Below are 21,743 nucleotides of genomic sequence, written 5' to 3' on the forward strand. Positions count from 1 at the left end.
ATTCTCTATGAAATGCCATGTGTTCTTTAGCAGAGTGCAGGATGGGGTGGTTAGAGGGGATTGGATGGCGTGGAAAGTGGGTCTTGTGAATGTAGGTCTTTGAAACAGTGTGTGTGTGGGTAAAGCAGGCTTACAGTAGTAATCCTCTTCACAGACACCCATCTGACTAGCAACAGGACGGGACCCAGACAGACACACACTCATGCCTCACACATATACGTGTTTGTTAGAAGGAAATCTGTTTTGGTTTGCCCTGTTTTGAGAAATAGGCTGTTAATGTGCCAACATCTCCAAGTGCATGCTCGATACACCCCTCTGATATCTGGAGATGTCTAAGTGAAGTTGTAATCTTCCAGTAAAGTTTTAATTTCCTTAGGTGTGGCACCAAATTCTTCTGCGATTGTTTTAATGCTGCATTCTTTTTGTTTTTATCAGCCCTTTAAATAAAGTTGCGCCTCCAGGAAACCGGACCCTCTGTTGACTTTATTGGTTCCTGAAGTTTGTCATTAGGGCTTCCTGGCTGTGATGTCATCAGTTTCTTAATGACAGAGAGGAAGAGGGACATTCATCCCCCAAATAACGCAGGAAAAACAGACAATTTTAAAAGGCATAATGAGCCCGTTGGAGCACGGACAGTGAGCTATGGCTCTGTCACTGTCTGACTCATTTCGTCTGGGGAGGGAAATGCTTTTAAGATCCGTGGCACAACATCAAAGTCCCTCAGTAATATAAAGTTAAGCCACTGTTGACTTTGGGTGTAATGAAGACCGAATCAAATTAGATGGGTTTTAAAGAATTGACATGTGGATCCATTCAAATAATCTTATTTGAATTATGCACTGAAAGGAAACATGGATGAATGAATGAGACCACCACAACTCCAAAGTAAGACCGGACAAGAAATATTATTTGTATTTGTTTTTTTATTATTATTTTGGCATTTCTTTGTTTTGCATTTATATTAAGCAAAGTGCATCTTATTTTTTTTCTCATCAACACATTGCACAATACATAAATAATGATGCATATAAAACGTCTTCATATTTACAATTAATAATATATTTATATATAACATAAAATACATTTTTTTCGCTTCTTTAATTAAATCCTAGTCATTTATTAAACAAAAGTCCCGTCAGAATTTTAGACTTTCTTCTTCTTTTAAATCCTTTTTTTTTTCCCGTGGAGAGAAGGGAAAAAAAAAACAAAAAACAAGGAACGTGGGTGTAGTCCGTTTGTGAGGGCTGTTGAAGAAGAGGGGGAAGGCTGCTGCTGCTGCTGCTGCTATCGGGTGTTAAAGATGACTTCCAGCCAGCATGGGCAACTACTGATGAACTGTCTGGTGTAGCACTGTCCCCAGCCTTTCACAAAGCTTATCTGCACTGTGAAGCCTGTGCGAGGCTGCTGCGTGAACTCGTGATCATTGGGCCTCTGCAAGCTGCCGGCCTTGTCATAGTCAAAAGCTTTAATGGAAAATCCAGGGAACACCTTGTGCACCAGTAGCGTGCGCGAGTCCGGGTTATCCAGTGTGGCCGACTTAATGAAGATGGGATAGCAGCTGCGGTTGTAGACCCACACCCCGTCCGGCTCGCGCGTCAGCTGGATACCATAGCCGATCTTGGCCCGCACCATCTGCACCAGCGGGGACTTGTTTTCGGAGCAGAGCTGGCCCAGGCAGAAGCCGTTCCCCTGAGGTAGATCATAGAAGATGTCCAGAGAGGGTTCCTGGACCGAGTAGAGGCGCCCGACACGAGTCTTCTCCTCCCAGTATGCCACCACGCACCAGTGGGCCCGCTCGCCAGACTCCTGCAATGCCAGGGAATCTGAAAGGAGAAAAGAGTCAAGAGAAGGAGAGGGTTAGATTCGAGAAAACACAATGACACTGAAACATTAGGCAATAAAATACTCGAAAGGAGAGGAGAGTAAAGAGACATAAAACCAGAAAAGAACAGTGTTTTATAAACATGCCAGCTAGTAAAAGTAGATCAAGAGGTAAAGAAAAAGTCAACTATGTCGAGGAAAAACACTCCCAAAACGTATTAAAACGTTACTACTTCAGAACAGTTTCTTCCTCATTCCTTGTTTGGGAAATGGGGAATTTGCTTTTGTCAAGAGCCAAAGCTAAACTGTCATCCTCGATTTCTGCCACACAGGAAAACCATGTTGGAATTCCTGGACTTCAGACAAGAAAAGCAACTCTGAGACACTGGCAGGCAAGCGTCCACACGCAGTACAATATTTATCTAGGCATTAAATGCTTATCTTCTGTCTGGCTCGCTGTATTTTTGTTGCGGCGTGGCCAACAATGTGCTGACGTCAACCGACTGTCCGATCGTCTCCCCGTCTCTCTCTCGATGGCAACGAGCTTCCCCCCACTGGAGGAAATGATAGGAAACCGTCTTCGAATTTATGCGTGACGGAGATTAACCTGAGCTAAAACCGTGTTTAGCTGACGAGCAAGGCGGGCTGTTAACTCTCAAAAACCTCCCAGTTGTCTGAATCGTTGACAAGCTAGGCCTCTGCAGTCTAAAGTTTCTCTTGAGCGTAAAAAAAAGTGTAGCGTTGGCCACGCTCCAGTTTCCAAACTCCCCCCCCTCCACCACCCTTTAGAGTGCCTCCTGCGCCATGTCTCGCGCCCCCTCGCCACCCTCCCAACCCTTCATATCTCTATTCCACAGAAATCTGGCTCCCAGCTACTCCCAGAGAGAAGAGTGGGAGCCAGTCAGGCGCAAGGGAAATAGAGGGAGACAGAGAAGAGAGGGCGAGAGGAAAAGAAAGAGGGGGTGGGCAGGGGAGGGAAGGCTTTTCACATATTTTGACTGTTACTTTTGCAACTTTGCTTCCTCTCGTGGTTTTTTTAGGAGCCTCCTGCGCCTTTTGGGGGGGGTCATCGTATAATCGCCTCAACTTCTATCTAATTGTTCGGCCATCTTTTATACTTTCCGTCTTCCTCACACACACACACACACACACACACACACACACACACACACACACACACACACACACATTTACAAAATGAGACATGCAAAGGTTAAAAAACTGTTTGCAAAGGGAAACAGATATGAAAAAAATGGACAGAGCCCCTCTCAGTGGCAACCATCCTTCCCATTCAACTCCACAGCCACCCCCCCCCCCCCCTCTTTCTTTAATCTGGCAGCGGCTGTGAATGTAACCGGTAATTTGGAAGGTCCCGTCTGAGAAAAACTGCAACATTAATGTGGCAGGATCTGTGCTGGCCCAAGCCGACTTACCCCAGCCTGTCATTAGCCTTCATTAGAGGAGAAAAAAAAAAAAGGGGGGAGACAAAGACAACACCGGGGGAAGAGACAGAAACAGGAGGAGAGAGAAGGGAGCACCAAAAAAAAAAGGAGCATGCCTTCCATAAAACAAGAGCGGCTGAGCTCTTTGAAGTTGGTCTGAGCCGAGCCTCGGGGAGTTTATCGTAAATCCATCCTCGTGGGGTGCTGGGGGAAACTAAGTACCTAGCTCTCTACCTCAGGCCAAACTGGAGGAAACGAAAGGTTCATCTTTGAGATAAGAGACAGAAAGTGTCATCTGTATCTCAGGCCGGTGTCACACAGTCTTGCACGTACAGGGGCTGATGGGCAAAGAGGACCGAGTGGACTGGACTTTCTTAACAGCTGACAGCGGGCCTGCTGGCAGAGCTCACCTGTGGGGCCCTTGTGTGTTTGTTATTGCTGAGAGAGACAGGGCCTGGCGTCAGAGGTCATTAGAGCGGCTGCCTGTCTGAGCCTGTCATTGCAGCCTGAAAACACCCTGCTATTCAGGACTACATTAACTGCTTTTCACCCCCACCCTCTCCTTCCCCCATCTCCCTAGTCATCCTCCCCTCTCAGAAGCTCGCTCAGACTGCAGGTAAGCGAGAACCGCAGAGGAGAAAAGAGATGAAAGGATAAAACGTACGCAAGGCAGACAAACGGAAAGGGAACTTATAATAGACAGGCCAGGTAGCAAAGCAGCACGGAAAGTAGGATTCAAATCCTTTTATAGCTTAAAGCTGCACCACTGTATTTTTAAAAGAACACTACAAGTGCCGTCGTGCTGGACAGTTAAGTTAAGGCCTGATCCAAGCTCTAATAAACAGTGCATGCCACTCATAATCCAGCTCAAATGGCCCTCGCAGGTAAACAAACACCAACTTTCACTGTTCACCAAAGCAGCAGAGCCGAAACCAGCCAAGATCCTTAGGGTGCCGCCTCAGGAAGAGTATGTTCGCAGGTTGTCCTGACAGCAGATGAGCTTACACCTCATACTGATGAACATTAAATGAACAGACACACTCTTTATCTGTGGGCCCCCATATCGATGCGCTTTGAGCGTGAGGTGAGACTCAATTTAAACTGATTTCAATTTTTAACACATTTTTTGCGAGGTGTCTGCCAGTCTGCCTCCTCGCGTTACCGTCTGACACTATTTCAGGTGCGTCTGGTGTAGGTGCGTGCGAAGCTGTGCTGTCAGAGCGCCTGTCCTAGCGTGTTTCCATCAGATACGGTCTCTGAAATGCTCTGAAGGCTGTCTTATTCTCTCGTCCGTGCATCCGTCTGCCCGTCCAAGTCTTAGCCCCGGCCTACCCCCACCTGCTCGTCTGCACCCTGTCCTTTCAGGCTACTCCATCACTGGAGATAAGCTGGCTAGCTAGCAACCCTCAGGCCATCTGTCACCCCAGCCCTTTATGTTCTGCCCCTGTCTGCTGCTCTGTCCCATGGGGTCCACATGTAACCCCCCACCCCTCTATCCCCAAATAGAAAAACAGTTTTCATGCTAGTTTACTAAGAAGAATGCCAAAATGATGCTGCAGGATGTATGGGCTAACGTGACTACTGGTTATGAGCAAATCAGCATATTTCTAGCTGTATTTTTTTTCTTCATTTTTGGTATTTAATGCACCATCAGCTTGGAGATAAGTCCGCTGCAGCATATGAGGAAATTATAAATACATGTTGTTAAATAAACATCCCATGCAGAGCAGCATTTTTAGCACATAATAGCAGATTTGGCAAATGGTCAGGGTGTTAGCTCCCCTATGGTTTTTAATGGTCCCCAGGCTTAAAGAGCGGACGCCACGCTAGCTGAGACAATTGGACTGAGTTTGAAGGGAGGAGGGGTGGAGTGGGGGTGGCAGACTAGGTGCTTCTCTTACACAGTCTGCAAAGGTTAATCATTACCTCTGTCTGACTCCACACACACACACACACACACACACACACACACACACACACACACACACACACACACACACACCAAGTTGTTTCTATTCATAGAAGTCAGCACTGTCACAGTGTGTGTCCATGATGGCGTTAATGTGTAATTACACATTAACGCCATCATGGACACACACACAAAAAACCCTCCAACCTTCTGTTCTGAACTATACTTTCAACATCTGCAAATAGTGAGGAGGCTCCTGAGAACCGTCTCGCATCGATCCCTGAGAGCTATGTGTGTGTGTGTGTGTGTGTGTGTTTGTGCTTGTCTCAACTCAGACGTGTAATGACCCTGTCGTCATCACACACACACAGAGTGCAGCTGAAAACAGGAATGAGGAAGACATAAAGGATACAACACCACTGGGGTGGGGGAAAGGGCCCTTCACGGTGCCTTATTTTCCAAGTCAACACCCTCTCTCAAGCAGGGGGAAAGTCTATCCCAGAGGTCAAGGGTCAACCTTGAGGCATTCCTTTTGCTCTCTCTGCCATGACGTATATGCTCAACCCTGTGTGTTTGTGTGTGTGTGCGCCTGAAAGCCTGGCATTTCTCACTCTGTATTCACAAAGAAATGTAGTCTCATTGATTTTAGTGTAATCAACAGCAAACTTTCCGCCTTCTCACAACTACTACTGGCTGATCAGCTCACTTTTTTCACCGCAAGAATGAAATGAAACAGCTTTTATTTGTCACTAGCAGGTTGCCCTGCAGCGAGATGGAACCCCCCCCCCCCGACAGAAATGTCAGCTGTTCTGCGTGTTACCGTTGTCTCACATTAGCACAGACCACAGATTATAGACAGTATACAGTCTGGCTGGTGTTTCTCAAGTGCTGAAAGACAACGACCAAGTCTACACTTGTTTGTGATTGATTACTTGTTGTGCAGCAGAGCATGCAGCCATTAACAAAAAAAAAGCCATTAACTTGGGCTAAATTATGTTATTTATCAACTCAATTGCACTGTTTCTTCAAAGAATACAAACTCAAGCTAAAAACAAAGAACGCGAAAGAAGATGAGAAAATGAAAATCCTGCAAGTCACCTGCATTACCCACAATGCATCTTGACAGTTCTTGGTAAGTCCACACTGATGCTACGTCAAGTGATATAAGCCATTTATAGAAGTGGCATGGGGGGGGGGGGGGGGGGGGGGTGCAAATGTGCAAAAATGACTAATACGGCCATCTTCACCGTGCATCAAGCAGTGAAACTACTTTTACTGCTTTAAGTGTCCCATTGTGTCTGTCGAATGCCACCATTTGCAAATTGAGAGTGAAGAAGAAGAAATGATGCACCAAAAGGCAGAGTAGGAGAAAAAGAAAGAAAGAAAAGAAGACAACTGAAAGGCGGTGGGTTTAGTAGCAGACAGAGGAAGTGGTGCTTCAGAGTGGCAGGTTGGGTACGATGCAAAGTCTTACTCCCCGCCCCCTAGCTCAGGAAACATAAATAAGCCCCGATGGCAGGAAAACCACCAAGGGGAGTGGCACGGTTTCGCTATCACCAGATCTGACTCCTTGCAGAAACACAGATAGAGAGAATGAGTTGCAGACACGCCATCTCTAACATGAACCATCCAGCCACAACGGAGGGGGGAGAGAGATAAGGAGAAGAAATGTTGCATGTCCCCCCCCCCCCAAATGTCTCCATCTATGGTATAATTTTCTCTTGAGTGGACGTTCCTGCCGTAATTACACGATCCGCATGTCTTGAAGTCGCTCAGGCGTGGTGTTCTCCGCGGCTTGTGACAAAACACAGGGCCGTTTCGTAATGAAACGGGGTGGCCGGCGGCTTCCATCTGGATCCACATTATCACTAAATTGCAGCACAATACTTTTTTCCACTCAAGGACACCCTTGTTTCCGTGTTACACCTCCTCCCTGCTCCTGCTGAGTTATTATTCCAACACTTCATCAAGCTGACCCCAACACACACACACAGCCACTCCCTGCAGCCCAGATTTCCCAGGGTGACAGGACAAATAAACACCAGCTAGTTGGCTACAAGGTGCCAGGCAGACTGCCGTGATGTCATCGGCTCACTTTTTGCAAACGCACAGGTCGAGAAATTACCCGCAGGATCTGTATCTAAGGAGCCATTTATACACACAGACACAGACAGATGGACAGACAATAACCTGCATTGTTGTGGCACAGAAAAACCAAAAAACACACCGTGGGAACTAAACAGCTAGCAGAGCCAGTTGCATGTGATCAGAGGTTTTTGTTGCATTCTTACTCTGTTATTAATCGTCATACACCTCTACGCGTCTGCGAGCGAGCATGCATGTGCGTGCGCTTTTGTGTGTGTGGGTGAGGGTGGTTGTGCCAATGCTCAGGATAGAGATGTGGCTACCGACGGGGTTTGGGCCTGTCACCAAGATGAAGAGAGGCAGAGCGAGAGGGAGAGACAAATACACACCCCTCCACTCTGAGTACACAAAAGACAAACCGACTACATGAATGAGCAGGCGGGAGGGTGGAGACGGCAGTACTTTGTGTCACACTAGAAATTTCACACACACACACACACACACACACACACACACACACACACACACACACACACACACACACACACACACACACACACGCAGGTTTACAGGCATGTGTCTCCACTTATTTCCATTCCTGTTTTTATCCAGTTAAAGACGGCTTCTATCCCTTCCTTCCTCTTTCCACTTCGCACGCTCTGCCTCTCTCTTTCTTTCCCTCGCCTCCCTCCTTCATTCATATCTTCATACATTGAGGTAATGTCAAAATCCACTTCCACAGAGTGACTGCAAACCAAAACAATGTTCATCTTGTTCTGGGCTTCCCTCCAGCTTTGGCTCATGGCCAAATCTGCATGGGCCTCTTTTCAATCAACGGGCTCAGCAAAGGTAGGTAAATGTTTTCAACTGCAAGCGATGCTGCGAGAGGACAGGGAGCGTGTGAAGCTTCGCAAAAACTAGACACGCTTTCCTCTTCTTCCCCTTCTCTTTCCACCCCCCACCCCGCACCTCTCTATCCTCTGCTGTCTGTGTGCGCTGTTTTTTCGATTTGTGCAGCATAATGACACAGGGTGGGGAACAGAGGACAGCCAAAACCAAAATTAAGTCCCTTGCCAAGAGGCGGTTTGGCTGCCGCGCAAGGAGAGGAAGTGGGGAGTAATGAGAGATCCTGGCCCGGCACGGGGCGGCCCAGCTCTGCTCGGCTCAACTCGTTGGCTAACGCACAGCCTCCAAAATTACAGAGAAGAGAGCGAGGAGCCGGCCACCTCTCTCTCTGCCTCTCTCCCTCTCCACCCAAAGCCGCCATCTTCTTTCCCTCTCCATTCCTTCCTCTTACTGTTCAGGCAAAGGAGAAATTTAAAAGAAGAAGAAGATCTAACCAAAAAGGAATGAAGGTACAACCAAAACAGAAACCCTGTTACGGTCAGAAAAGTGCGAATTCGCTCTACCGTAATGGGTGCCGCACGCGTTTCTCTCATGGTTTAAGGAAAACAAATTTTCAGTTACTCTCTCTCTCTCTCTCCCTCCTTCGGTGCACTCCACTGTTTGTTTTCCGTCAAGATGAGGCCTCAGCTGCCTCCCTGTCCGCTCGCCTTTTCCTCAAAGACATGAGGTCATATCCTGCGCAGCCCTTTCCTCTCCCTGCTAACCCAAACAAGGCAGGAATGCTGAGGGAGACTGAGGGTGCTCTGTTTCTGAGCTGAGCTCCTAATTGCTGGAGGTTCTTTTGCAAAAAAAAAAAAAAAAAGTAAGATGCTGTCTTAGGTATTTAATACTTCATACCAAACATACAGGCCTTATCTCGCCCTCGGTTTGCACCAAAAATGGGCCGTTTCTCTGGGACCTTCAGCATGACAGCAGAACTAGTTTGATTTAATGAGCCAAGGTGCCAGGACTAAATTTAATCTCTGATGAAGGTTAAACCTCCAGCCGATTCACTGGATGACTAATTGACTGACTACAGGGCTGGCCGACTGTCTGTCGAGTGAGGTGACTGGTTGGTGGTATAAGAATACAACTGGACCTAAATTTAACCTGCACTGGGAGGAAGCGCCTGTGTGACAGTCGGCCATGCGCCAGGGCTCACACCAAGTCATTCTATCTGCCCGCCTGTGTGTATGTGTGAAAAACTGTATGTGTGTGCGTGTGTGCATGCGTACATGTCACCACAGCAAGACAGGATCCTGTTACACATAGGCACTCCGGGTCAGTCCCCAATGGCACCAACAGGCATGCCACCGACACACAAACAACACTATACATCCCAGAGAGTGGGAACATCAACAGTGGTGGCCGGTAACTTGACTTTAAAGAAGGCTTTAACAATAAAGTGCAGAAAGCCGACAGTTAATGTCTGATCCAGACTTCCATATCTTCAAATTCACAAGTCACGAATCCAAAAACTCACAACCAACAACATATTGCAAGCCACTTTAAACTTAACAAAATGAATGATTGGCAATGTGAATGCTACCTGATCTGCTCATAAACTCAACTGAATGCACTATATGGCTTTTAACGAGTTACTTAACACCCTACAGATTCATAACTCAGAGTCCAGCACCCTCTTAACCCTGGCCTGCTCTCCATTTCAAAATCTCTCTTTTTGATCTCTGTCTTCTGTTCTTGGTTCAATCCAAACCCCTGATCCAAGCCCTCACTCCCAGCTCAAACAGAGATCAGCACCCCGACACCCAGCTCCAGGCCTCCAGCCATCGACCCCTCCTCCTCTCCTTTTCCCTCCTCTCTACTCTGTTTCAAGCTGATGACGTGAGCCAGCGAGAGGAGCTTTGGAGCTGGTAGCCTGGCAGGCAGCCTAGTTTGCATTTGCGCTTGTCGCTGTCACAGCTCACTTAACTCCTTCCTGCCTGGATGGCTTTTCCTGCAGAGAAAGAGCCTCCTCTTTCCCGACTCTGATGTCCTTTGGTCAAGCTTGTGCTCTCGCCTCAGGTGCAGTTGCGCATTAGATCTACAGCTTGAGCCTTCTCCTACAGACAACGAACACTTAATTACTGCATTATAACGCCAAAGCAGAGAAGAAGTGGCACAGCTCTTGCTCACTCCCAAGTCTTTCCCACTCTCCTTCCCTGAGAGCCGCCCTCCTCTCCCTCTCTGTAAATATGTCTGGAGAAGAACATAAAAAGGGCAGAGTGAGTGAATTAGAAGGTCAGCAGCGGGCCTCTGGGAGAGCCATGTTTCTTTTGTCAGAGCCCCAGAGGGAGGGAGCAAAGAGGGAAGCAGGGAATGAAGGAAGGGAGGGAGTGAGAGGACGAATGGATTAGCCTTTTTTTTTCTTGGCTTGCCAGGGAAATCATGAGGGCAGAGCACTGGAGCCACCCCGCCTGGCCTTTTCTACCTCTAATGCTTTTTACTGAGGAGACACATTCACTGAAACGCTGCCATGTCACCCTCGCCAGGAAAGAAAACAGGGGTAGGAGGAGGGGTGGCATGTATACTTCACTGAGGGAGGGGAAAAAGAAAGGGAGGGGAGTACGAGGAGGCCTGTTAAGACTCCACTTCTTGGGTTTCACCGCTTGAACTGGGCCTAAAATGTGTCTTTAGTTAATGCACACTGGGCCTACTTTAGTGTCCATCTGATGGTCTGGCAGAGGAGGCGGAGGAGAGTAGAGACTGATTTTTAGGTTCTCTGTTCCTCTAACACACACACAGGCAGACAAGCAGGCTAACCCCACCACTAAACAAAGGAGGGGGCTGGAACGGGCAGCGAACACCAACTGACATAAAACAGGCTTTAAAGGCCCGGTAATGAGAACCATCTGAGGCCAAGGAAAGCAGAGAAAAGCACAGAGCAATCTCAAGGCAAGCGGCGAACAAACTCTTTCTCTCTCGCGAACACCCATCTTAGTCTGGAGCCTGCGGATGGGGGGCAACGGGCAGGGAAGGCGGCGCTGCCAGAGGGAGATTATGCGGGAAATGCCGAAGAAGCTCGAAATACATCCTGCCAGGGAGGTTGAAGAAAGAAAGACGCCTGTGTCTCACTCTTATCCCCACAGAGCCCGGAGGAGGATCTAACAAATACGTCCCCTGTACGCGCAAACACACCCAAACAAACACTCATGTCTGTCGAAGCCAGCTTTTTTTGCTCACATTTTTCCTCCCTCAATACCACACACACAGAACATATTCTTCTCCAAACAACGCTTGAGCGTGTTTGTCTTCCATTACAACACAACACGGAAAGGGGATGAGAGGGAACGGGGAAGGAAAAGGAGAAGAGTGGAGCGTTGTTCAAAGAGCCAGGATGGAGGAATTTATGTGGATGTGGGAGAAATACGCCGCCCTCCTTCAACGGCTTTTTTTATTACAGAGGGGAAGCAGGGGCCCCCACAATCACCGCCTCCATCATCGCAAGTATGGAGGGAATACGTGTGGTTGTTGGGAAGAATCAATAGAAGAGGAAAAGGAAGACATAAGTGGAATGGATTGGGAGAAAAAGAGCAGAAAAATGGGTAATAGTAGGAATATTTACCTGAAAGCCCCACAGGGGCCGAGTAAGTCGTTCCTCCAGTTTCACTGGATGAAGGTCCAGAGTCTGGAGAATCTAATGGAGAAAGAGAAGAGTTTGAATCAGTGTGTGTGCATTTACATGGCAGTGAGAGGAGACAGCACAGCAGCAGCTGCGAGGCCGTCAATCACTCTGGTGAAATCAATGCCTAATGAAGATGCTGACGACGAAGCTCGCACCCTCACACATACGCACAGGAGACTTACAGCGGAGCGCTTCTCACACCCCTGATAATCCCCCATAATCCACTGCTTCAGGAGGAACGTTAGCCCGGCTTCCCCTGCACAGACGAGCTGCTGATCCGAAAAGAGGTGTATTCTTTCTGCTAACGACTGAGCGGAGGGTTCAGTCTGGGCACGATAAACCCCGCTCAATAACCCAACATTACACGACCGCTCTGGGTCTGAGTAGACCGGGCTTGTGTAAAAGATCTGAATGTCAAACCGACATCAGAGTCTTCACGCCGAAAAGCAAACAGAGCTGTCAAAGATGCAAAAACAAGCCTCGAAATCGTTTAGTGGGCTCAAAAAAGGCTCAAAAAAAGTTGCTTATTCTAAATGTTCTTCATGGTGAACCAGCAGATGCGCGCAATAGAGAGAAAACTAGACCCGCTCTCTCCTTCGCTTTGCATTTGAATGCTAAACTCCCACTAAGTCTTGTAATGTAGACTAGTTTCAACACGACACCTGAATGGAGCTTCAACAAAACCACAGCATGTGCTGGGCGAGGGCTAGGACCAATGCAGACTGCTGCTGGTAGCTTGGGATTTATTAATGATATATTCCTTTTGCGTCAACAATGCTCACCACCACAGTATGGAGCGGTGGTCAGCGCCACTCTCACTGAAGTGTAAGGTCAGTGAAGTTTTCCCAACTCCAAAGCACCCGCTCTGACTGCTCAACAAGGCGCCAAAAGGCGTTATATTTATTTGCACCTACAGAAGTAATCCACGTATGGCAAGGAGTGCTATTGTGTTTCTGCTGAAAGCAGCTGACAGAGAGCCAACCAGAGCGGTTTCACTGCTCCCTTCCCACCCCGGCCCGTCCAAACGCAGCCCATGCTGCTGCGGTCACGGTAACGAGATGTACGGGCATAACCCGAGCCTGCCTCGCTTTCACCGGCTGCCAATGGCCTTGCCCTGGTCTCCCGGGCAACAGTTCACAGCTGACCACATGGCTGAGGTGGGGGGGCATCAGAGAGAAGGAACTAAACAGTGTGTGATTTATATTCCCCAGAGCTGAAACAAGGTAGCGTTTTATGTCTGGCCTACTTTCATATTGACCGCCACTGCTGGAGTGGGCAGGCACCATGACACGCATACCCCCCCCCCCCCCCAACCCACCCACCCACTTCCTGCTTGCTGGAATCATAAAACCATCATCATAAAATTCATGGCCCTTCCGCTCCGTGCAAATTATTTAGCAACGTCCAATCGCCCTCCATGCAGATTTCTCTGAATGTCATGAGGATTTACCACATCCTCAGATAAACCAAACACACAGAGAATTCTACAGAAAACTGTAATAACGTCCAGATACATGAACCAGCTGATGACTGACAGTTCCCTGAGGCGGTAGGGAAAAACCCCTGGCTTTTTTTTGTTTTTACTTTTTTGCATGATAAGCTTATTTGTCCCGTGTGCATACAAGTGTGTGTGTGCACTCTCCACCACGCTGCAGTGTTTTATTAATACTTCTTTCACCTACTCTGCCAATAAGGAGACGCGCAGACAGACACGGGTCGTCTCCAAGTAACCACAACCGCAGCTACGCGGGCTTAACGCAACCGAACGAGGAAAGAGAGCAGCAGGTACGCTCCGCAGAGGCGTGAAACTGACACATCTGCTTGCACGCACACACTTTCTGTGGGTTTTTCTTTTCTGTTTTTTTTTTTTTTTTTGGGGGGGGGGGGGATTTAATTCCCATTCAGGCTGGTATGAGTTGTATAATCATTTCCTTTGTGTGTATCCAGCCTTCTTTTCCTATTTACATTCTTGTTTCCTTTCATCAGGGTAAAGTCTCCAACTGAACTCGTACGGAGACGCCACTGCAACTCCACAGGGCAGACTTCACATCAGCTGAGTGTTACGCACTGAGGACTGAGCTGCGGCTTTTTTGTTTTGTTTTGTTTTTTTCTTTCCAACACTTTAGATCAACCCTACTTATATTTAACTTTTTGAAAAACGCTCTTTAAGGACAACATCACTGCTAAAGAGGTGATGACAAAGACGGAGGGAAGGAGGAGGGGGGCTTTGAAGAACCGCAGCTGCAGCTGCAATGACTTCCTATTGTTTCCACTCACTCAAAGCCACTTTCTCCTCTTCTCCTGACTAACTGGCTGGCTGGCTGGTCGCCTAACTGGTCATTGTTTAACTCCTGCACTTGTAGACAGCAAGATGATGAGCAAACGAGCAAAAAAACAACACAAAACACAGAGGACGGGATGGGAAATTATGTAGATCTCACACTATTCTAGCTACAGTGTGTGAAGTTTAACACACTGAAAACTGACTTTGCCTTGTTTGACATAACTTGATGCCACTTTCCTGAACAGAGGAAGAGAATGACAGCAGAAGCCATGTGTGGAGCGAAGTGCACAATTAACACGGTTGCAACAGTTACGCTTTAGATGTGGAAGAAATTACAACAAAGCCTCTCTTCTGTTCTGCAAGACATCAAACCGGGAAATGGGGACAGTGACACCCCCAGCTATACACACACAGACACACACTAGAGACACACAAGCCCTCACCCTCATTCTGTTGATTAATTCAGCTGATAAAGACTGGCTGGCTCCAGAGACGCTGCTGTCTGTCTGTTTCTCCCTGCGCTGCGATTCACAAGAGATAGACGAGCACACAAACAACCCCCCCTTTAGCCGCACACACACACACACACACACACACACACACACACACACACACACACACACACACACACACACACACACACAGGAACACACAGGCTGCCCCCGGTGATGTGCCAGTCAGTCAGTCTATAGCTGGTGTCTCAACTTTATACTGCCTTGCCCTGGCTGTCAGCCATGCTGGAAATGGCTAGCCAGTCAGCCAGATGTGCCACTCCACTGCTATCATAAATCACAACATAACATGGAGCCATTTCCTACACACACACGCGCACTGGAGAGGCACATACAACACAAACATTCATAAATGCAACATAGCCTTTTAGATGGAAATGTTATGCAAAAACAAATGCGCTTCTGGCAATAACATGAATGCATATATTTATGCATGAATAGCAAGCTCACCTGGTGGTTTAAGATAGTCCATGGGATAGCGGGAATATGGTGGAGGAGGAGACTCTGTATGGAGAAAAAAAATGAGTACATGAGGAAAAAAAAGGGAAAACAAGGGAGAGATCGAAACTTTATGATAAGATTTGTCATTTTTCAGGGGGGAAAGATTTGTGTCTGTCAGCTCCGCCTGGAGAGGCAGGCTGAGAGGCCGGCTGGGCGGCTATTGCCTTTCATTGGCAGGCAGATAAACAGGGGGGGGGCCGCCTGGCGCCAGAAGGGCCACTATCAGCGTCTAGGACAAACTGAGATACGGGCCTCTTTTGGCCCGGGACGCCAAGCAAACGCGCGCACTCAATCGAGCGAGCGCGTGCACGCCCATACACACAGAGACCCTGGAAAAACTTCACCGTGGAAAGACTGGAAGACTGTAAAGCCCTGTGCACTTCGGAAATGCCATCTATGAAAGGTTTAAATAGCAGAAAGGCTTTGTTGTTGTTTGGAAAGCGCATATTTGAAGTGCCAAAAATAAAATAAAGCATGTTCTTTATGTTTGTATACGTTAGGATACATGTTACCGTTTTTACAACACGGCCAATCAATCAATTATTATTTTAGTCAAATGACATGCCAAACTCGGATTTAATGGCGCCACACTTCCGAAAAGATGGGAAGGTGTTGGGGAGGTCTCAGCACGCTAGTTTGACCTTATGGAAACTCAACACAACTGTGCCAACAGAGGTGATGTCATTTGAATTAGGCTAATTAGCTCTTTAGGTAATTCTGACATGATGTCACAGCATCTGAACTTGAACTTGCTCTGAAATAAGGCCAGAGAATTCAAAATACTTGCTGCCAATAAACAGATAAATAAACAAACGTGTCTATTTTCATAAAAATCCAACTCACCGAGTTCACAGAGCCTGCTCATGTGGTGGGGATTGCAGCAAACAAGCTCTGGGTTGATTTTCCCGTAGGATTCACAGCAAGACAGCCTCTTCAACTCCGAGGAATGCCTGAGGTCCGGCCACCTGAACACTTTGTAGAGCAGCATGGGGAGAGAGTAAGACTGTTGACCCACTTTGGCGTCCACTTTGCTGGACAGGAGCAAGCAGGGGCTGCGGGCACCCCCTTTGGACTCCACTGCCTGCAAAAGCACCTCCAATTGTTTCTCTTTGATCTTTTTCAGTATCGAGTGGGTCAACGCCTTCAATTCAGCCTCCGACCCTGCGTTGGACTTGGCCACCTTTGTCGTTTTGCCCATGCAGCAGCCCCCGGAGCCATGCGTCCCTCTATCCGTTTCCCCGTCGCCCTCCACGGGCGCACGGCTCCTCCAGAGTCGCCGGACGAGCCCCGATCGTTTGGTCCTAAACATGCGGGACGAAAAGAGGGTTTCCCGGCTAAAAAACGAGCATTGTGTCCGCAAATCATGAAGATTCCGGGATCCGAGTCCAGGCGGTGATAAGCAGCCTGAGAAAAGACGGTGGAAAAACTGTGGTCTGGACAAGCAGAGGAAATCTGTAGCATACGCCAGTCTCTTTCGCCGTCTTCTGCAAACCAGATCACCAAAAAAAGCAGACAGGGTTCACGGGACAGTTAACTTTTCCTCCGGGGATAAGTCACCATCACCTTCGGGAATTTAAGACTTGTGTCTGATGACGAAAACCTAGCAGAATGTGATCGTTAAAGCGAATGGGGGAGCAACCCTGCTGCGCGGAGCCTAAATGTGTTACAATTTTCACTTGGTGATGTGCAACCCAGAGCAGTGAGCTGACCCCTTAAAAATTCTCCAGGCAGCTTTTTCAGCAAATAAACACTGCCTTAGAAAAAAAGAACGAAAAAAGCTTTCTGCCAGTTCGCAGTAGCTTTAATGGAAATTACAGAACGTGGGGCCTAATTAAGCCTAAAATGTTATAGCAATTATCCCATGAAAACCGAAGCTCGCTGCCGTGTGTCTTCAAGAGCATTAATCCACAAAAATCCGTGATCCAAACTGCACAGAGTGCGGTTCTCCACCGGGCATGCGGAGGCTTTATTTATTTATTTGTTTGTTTATCCGCTATCGTCCAAATATGCCAATCGTCTGCAGAGGATGTGGTCTGCCCGGGTTGAGATGAGCCAGGGAGCAAAAATCCAGGTCTGAATCTCTCACCCAAGTTGAGTTGCGTTTCTAAAGCCCGGAGAGAGAGAGAACACTCGTCCAGCAGCCGAGCGTTTCGACCTGTTTCAACACACAGGCGAACCTTTTTCTTTTTTTTCTGAGCGTTAAAATAATCCCAAGCTCGTATCTCACGCGAAGTTTCCGTGGAAGAGAGAGCGAGCCGCCGACTGCGATCTCGAGGGGGAGTATGAGGCTGTCTGTAAATGAGGCGGATGGTTTGGGTGCCCTTGCTCCGTCTCCAGTCTCCAGTGCGCATTGACGCGCCCGGTCACGTGTGTGTCTAGACACCCTGTCGCTTAAAAGAAATGTGATTGTGTGTTGCGCAAACAACAGATCAAGCAGAGCCTGCGGCGCACTCACACACACACACACACACACACACACACACACACACACACACACACACACACACACACACACACAACCTTTGAAAGGAGGAAAGTTTGGGGGCAAAAAGTTGCCAGAAGGGTAAAGTTGAGAAACTGTGACATGATATAAAGTCTTACAAGAAATTTCTCTCGTCACTGTTTAATGCTGAATAATTGACAGAGCGATAGTGACGTAAATTTGGCCCCTTAGTGTCATATAAACGTTTTTTTTTTAAGTTTACTTGATGATTGTAAACTCAAATGTCCTTTTCGAGCTCCAACCACGTCTAATAGCTCTGTTATCTCAGCTTTACTAACACTGGCTTCATATTAAAGCAGCTCTGTTGCTGATGTGTGCGTGTGTGTCATTTAAGCTAGAAACACTCTGATTTCCACCTTTTTCTTCTGGTAATATAACATTTGTGCATTTGTCATCATGATTACTCAGGATGGTTTGGCTTGGGAGGGGGCTGCGTGGGATAGTCCCAAGGGCGACACTTCAACCACTCACCGGATATGTCGGGTCGTAGATGGAGCTGGTTCGGATTAGGGATTTTTTTTAACGTATAAAAATGTGCCTGAAAGACTTAACACAAGGAGAGAGAGAGAGCGAGAGAGAGAGCGAGAGAGAGAGGCCAGTATGTCCCAAGTCAGACGGGAGCGCGCTGCTGCCGCCCTCTGGACGTTTGGTTTCCAGGTGGGACGAGCATCACCAGTTTTCTGCCTTTTAATCATCAACACGGCGGTTTCCACCCTCTTTTATTCACCCAGCGCTCTTGCCCATCACTTTCCCGACTTGCCTGACAACAGATGGGATGTGCCCACATGACTGCTGTCTTTATTATCGGCCGAATCCATATTTATTATGACAGGCGCAGCGGTTTGATTCTTACCGTTTCGATCTGTTTTGCCGTATTGTGTGTCGCTGAAGAGACAAAACACAAACAACGTCATTTAAGTGTGACAGCTTATTTATCTCTATACGCACATATACATGATCTGTTCTCTCAATAAACTCACTTTTTATTCAAATAAATAAATAAATGATTCGCACTTTGAACCCAAAGTGTCCGAGGCCTTCAGATAGGATCTCCTAGCATGTACCAAACCCTTTGCAATGTGCGCATGAATAATATGCATGTATGTGTGTGTGTGTGTGTCACCTACATGGCTTAATGTGTTTACCTCCACAGAGACAAGTCCAGAGGAGGTGACAGGGGTGCTCCCGGGGGCAGATGGGAGGGGTGTCTGATAATGATGATTGCAGAGATGTGCGGGGCTGGGGGGGCAGAGGTGTGCATTGTGGTCGATGGATGGGGGTCGGGCTACCCGCATTGTCCCAGGATCACCCACTGGCGCCGAGCAGGAGGAGACTCAACAGCCCAAACAACACAGGGGACTGCGCCTCTTTTTTTGTTGTTAAAGAAGTCTGGAAGCAATCAGTCAGGGGAAAGGGTCTGTCAGAGGTATTGTGGAAGTCGCTGCAGACGCACGTTGTTCCCTCCCCTCTCCCCCTCTCTCCCTCTCCACTTCTCCCTGCCCTTCCTTTTGTGTGTGTTACTGACTATTCCCCAGACTCCAGGAAGTAGCCAATTTTATCTAACCAGTTTCCATTTCAGTCTGGATTCAGTCTGTCTGCAATAAGGTGCAGGACAAGGATTCATTAATATTTTTCCCTCCCTGCGTGATAACGTTTTCATGTATTTTTAAACCACACCTGACATGACAATAACTGAAGTAAATACTGATGGTGTATTTACATGCTTGGTGGAGTCCTGTAATTTGGTGTTGCGAACACTATATTTGTGGAACCTACCCCCCCACCCCCACCCAACTAGCAGGTCAAGGTCTTTTTTATTGGATTTTGACAGTATGACAGTACAGCCATTAAAACGACATGCACTCACTGGACTCTGTACATACTGATAGAACCACTTTGGACTCCTTTTTGCTTTCAGAACTGTTTTTATTCTTCGTACAACAGATTCAACAAGATGCTGGCAATATTCCTCTAGGAGTTTGGTTTATACTGATATGATAGCATCACACAGTTGCTGCAGACTTGTTGGCTGCACATCCACGATGTGAAACCACATCCCAAAGCTGCTCTATTGGATTGAGATTTGGTGTTTGTGGAGGCCATCTGAGTACAGTGAACTCGCTGACTTGTTCAACAAACCAGTGTAAGGTGATTTGTACAGTGACTCCATGTGAACTGTAGGCTCAGTTTCCTGTTCTTGGCCTACAGGAGTGGCAGCCGGTGTGGTCTTCTGCTGCTCTAACCCATCTGCTTCAAAATTCGAAGCTTTGTGATTCCAGAGATACTCTTCTGCATAACTTATGCATACTTCTGCTTATTTGAGTCACTGTTGCCTTCCTATGAGTTTAATTAGTTTGCCCATTATCCTGTTGCTCATTTGTTATTTTCTCTTGAAATTTCCAATGAAATTCCCAGTAGATCATCAGTTTCTGAAATACTCAGACCAGCCTGTCTGGCACCAACAACAATGCCACGTTCAAAGACACTGAAAACACATTTCTTCTCCATTCTGACTTTCTGTCACACTGTTCAAATGGTGCATGGCAAAGTTTAAAAAAACGAGGTCATTTGTTAAAACCAATTCCGATAAGAGCTCATATCCCTGATATTTTATCTCATCATTACAGCTCTAGCTTTTAGCGCAGCAGTCCCATCCACCTGGTGTTCAAACCCTTTGCAGGGGGCAGCCAATCAGGAGAAAGCTGGCTTAAAGAGAAAGGAATTAAAACTGCTCATTTCAGAACGTAGATGACCCAGGGGGCTGTACCAGCATCCAGTATAAAATGAATTATTATTCTGAACTGGGCAAAAGCTACTCCAGCAGAGTCCAAGAGCAAAAATGGAGCTGGAAGTGCTTTCTGGTTGACAACTGGAGTGTGGTGCTAATGTTCTCACATCCTAAGGCTACAGCAGGGTTAGTTTCATGCCCCCCCTTCACAGTCTTTGTGCTGAGCTAGCTTCTAGCTTTAGCCTTATGTATTCATAAGGCATATATACAGCAGTCTTGCTCATCTAAGTCTCAACAAAAAGTGAATAAATGTATTTCTAAAAGCTGCTGAGCTGTTGCTTTAACAGCCTCGTTAAGCTCAATCAAGTGACCCTGCAGAGGTGATTCAAATGAGGGCGTGCAGTCGGCTAAAACAGCATTACACAGCAAGAGGGATGATTAATATTCTAGACAGCAGCCCTAGCCTTCACTATAATTTATTGACACAGTGACTGGTTTCAGACGAGTGGGGGTCACACATATGCAATTAAACAGGCTTATTATGTGTGAATGAGAATGTTAAGAATAGGGTGAAGACTGCATGCAGGCAGGCAGCCAGTCGCTGGTGAGATAAGAATGATAGAAATAAGGCAACTTTAATTAAATAGATAAGAGAAAACTTAAAAAATTCACAACTTGCACATCCGATGTCACAACAGGAAGGATTGAAAACACCCACACTTGTAAATGACGCAGCCTCTTTAAAAAAAAAAAAAAAAAAAAATCATGCTGTGAAAAAGCATAAAAAAAGGAGGGAAAAAACGTATTCATCGTGTGTTGAGAAAAAATGTACCATTATCAGCATGTCCAGTGGGGTTTGCTCTATAATGAATGAGAGAAAGCTTCAGTCTTGTCCTCAGACATGCGGTATGACCCACATTTTATCCCAGAATGCTAATGTTAGCTACAGACCTACCAACCTGCCCCAGACTCCTTTTAGCCAACTGAATGTTCAATGAGTGAGTTACTCTCCTGCGGTAAAAATGTCAAACAGTCTAATGCAACAGCCTGGCGATAAATTTTACCTTCATAAAGGTTGTGATCTTCAGTTTTGGCTAAAATGATTAAAAGTATTACTTCTAGAGCAATCCAAATATTGCTAATATCGATACCAGCGCTGGTATCGGTATCGGATCGATACTAGCACAATAGGATCAATATTTTCTATCCTCAAAATTCAGTATGTAACCCACTGAATAGTGTTAAATAAATTCTTATCCTTTTGGAAATGAAAAAACTTAATCTTTTTGTGTCACCTGCCAGGTCTAGTAGATTTATAGCCTGTAGCACATTTAAACAACAGAAGTTGACAAAGAGCTTTAGGTACAGGCACATTTTTAATTCTTGATCCACAAAAAAATTCAGTTTGAAAATCTCAAAAATCATGAGACGCTGCTCTCCCCTACATA

The 21,743-nt window shown here is 46.9% G+C and overlaps 1 protein-coding gene across 1 annotated transcript; it reads right to left on the reverse strand.

The window, feature by feature from the left end:
- Positions 1-903: 903 nt before the first annotated feature.
- On the reverse strand, positions 904-17,423 carry smad7 (SMAD family member 7). The gene is made up of 4 exons (XM_085414061.1): positions 15,908-17,423; positions 15,014-15,067; positions 11,708-11,779; positions 904-1,823 (listed from the first exon to the last, which is right to left on the reverse strand). The coding sequence occupies exons 1-4, from the start codon at positions 16,371-16,373 to the stop codon at positions 1,285-1,287; spliced, it is 1,131 nt and encodes a 376-aa protein (XP_085270187.1). The 5' UTR covers positions 16,374-17,423; the 3' UTR covers positions 904-1,284.
- Between the last annotated feature and the right edge of the window lie 4,320 nt (positions 17,424-21,743).

Source organism: Rhamphochromis longiceps, linkage group LG7 (genome assembly GCF_057381845.1).
Source record: "Rhamphochromis longiceps isolate RC_006_pf linkage group LG7, R_longiceps_female_GT1.1, whole genome shotgun sequence".
NCBI lineage: Eukaryota > Metazoa > Chordata > Actinopteri > Cichliformes > Cichlidae > Rhamphochromis > Rhamphochromis longiceps.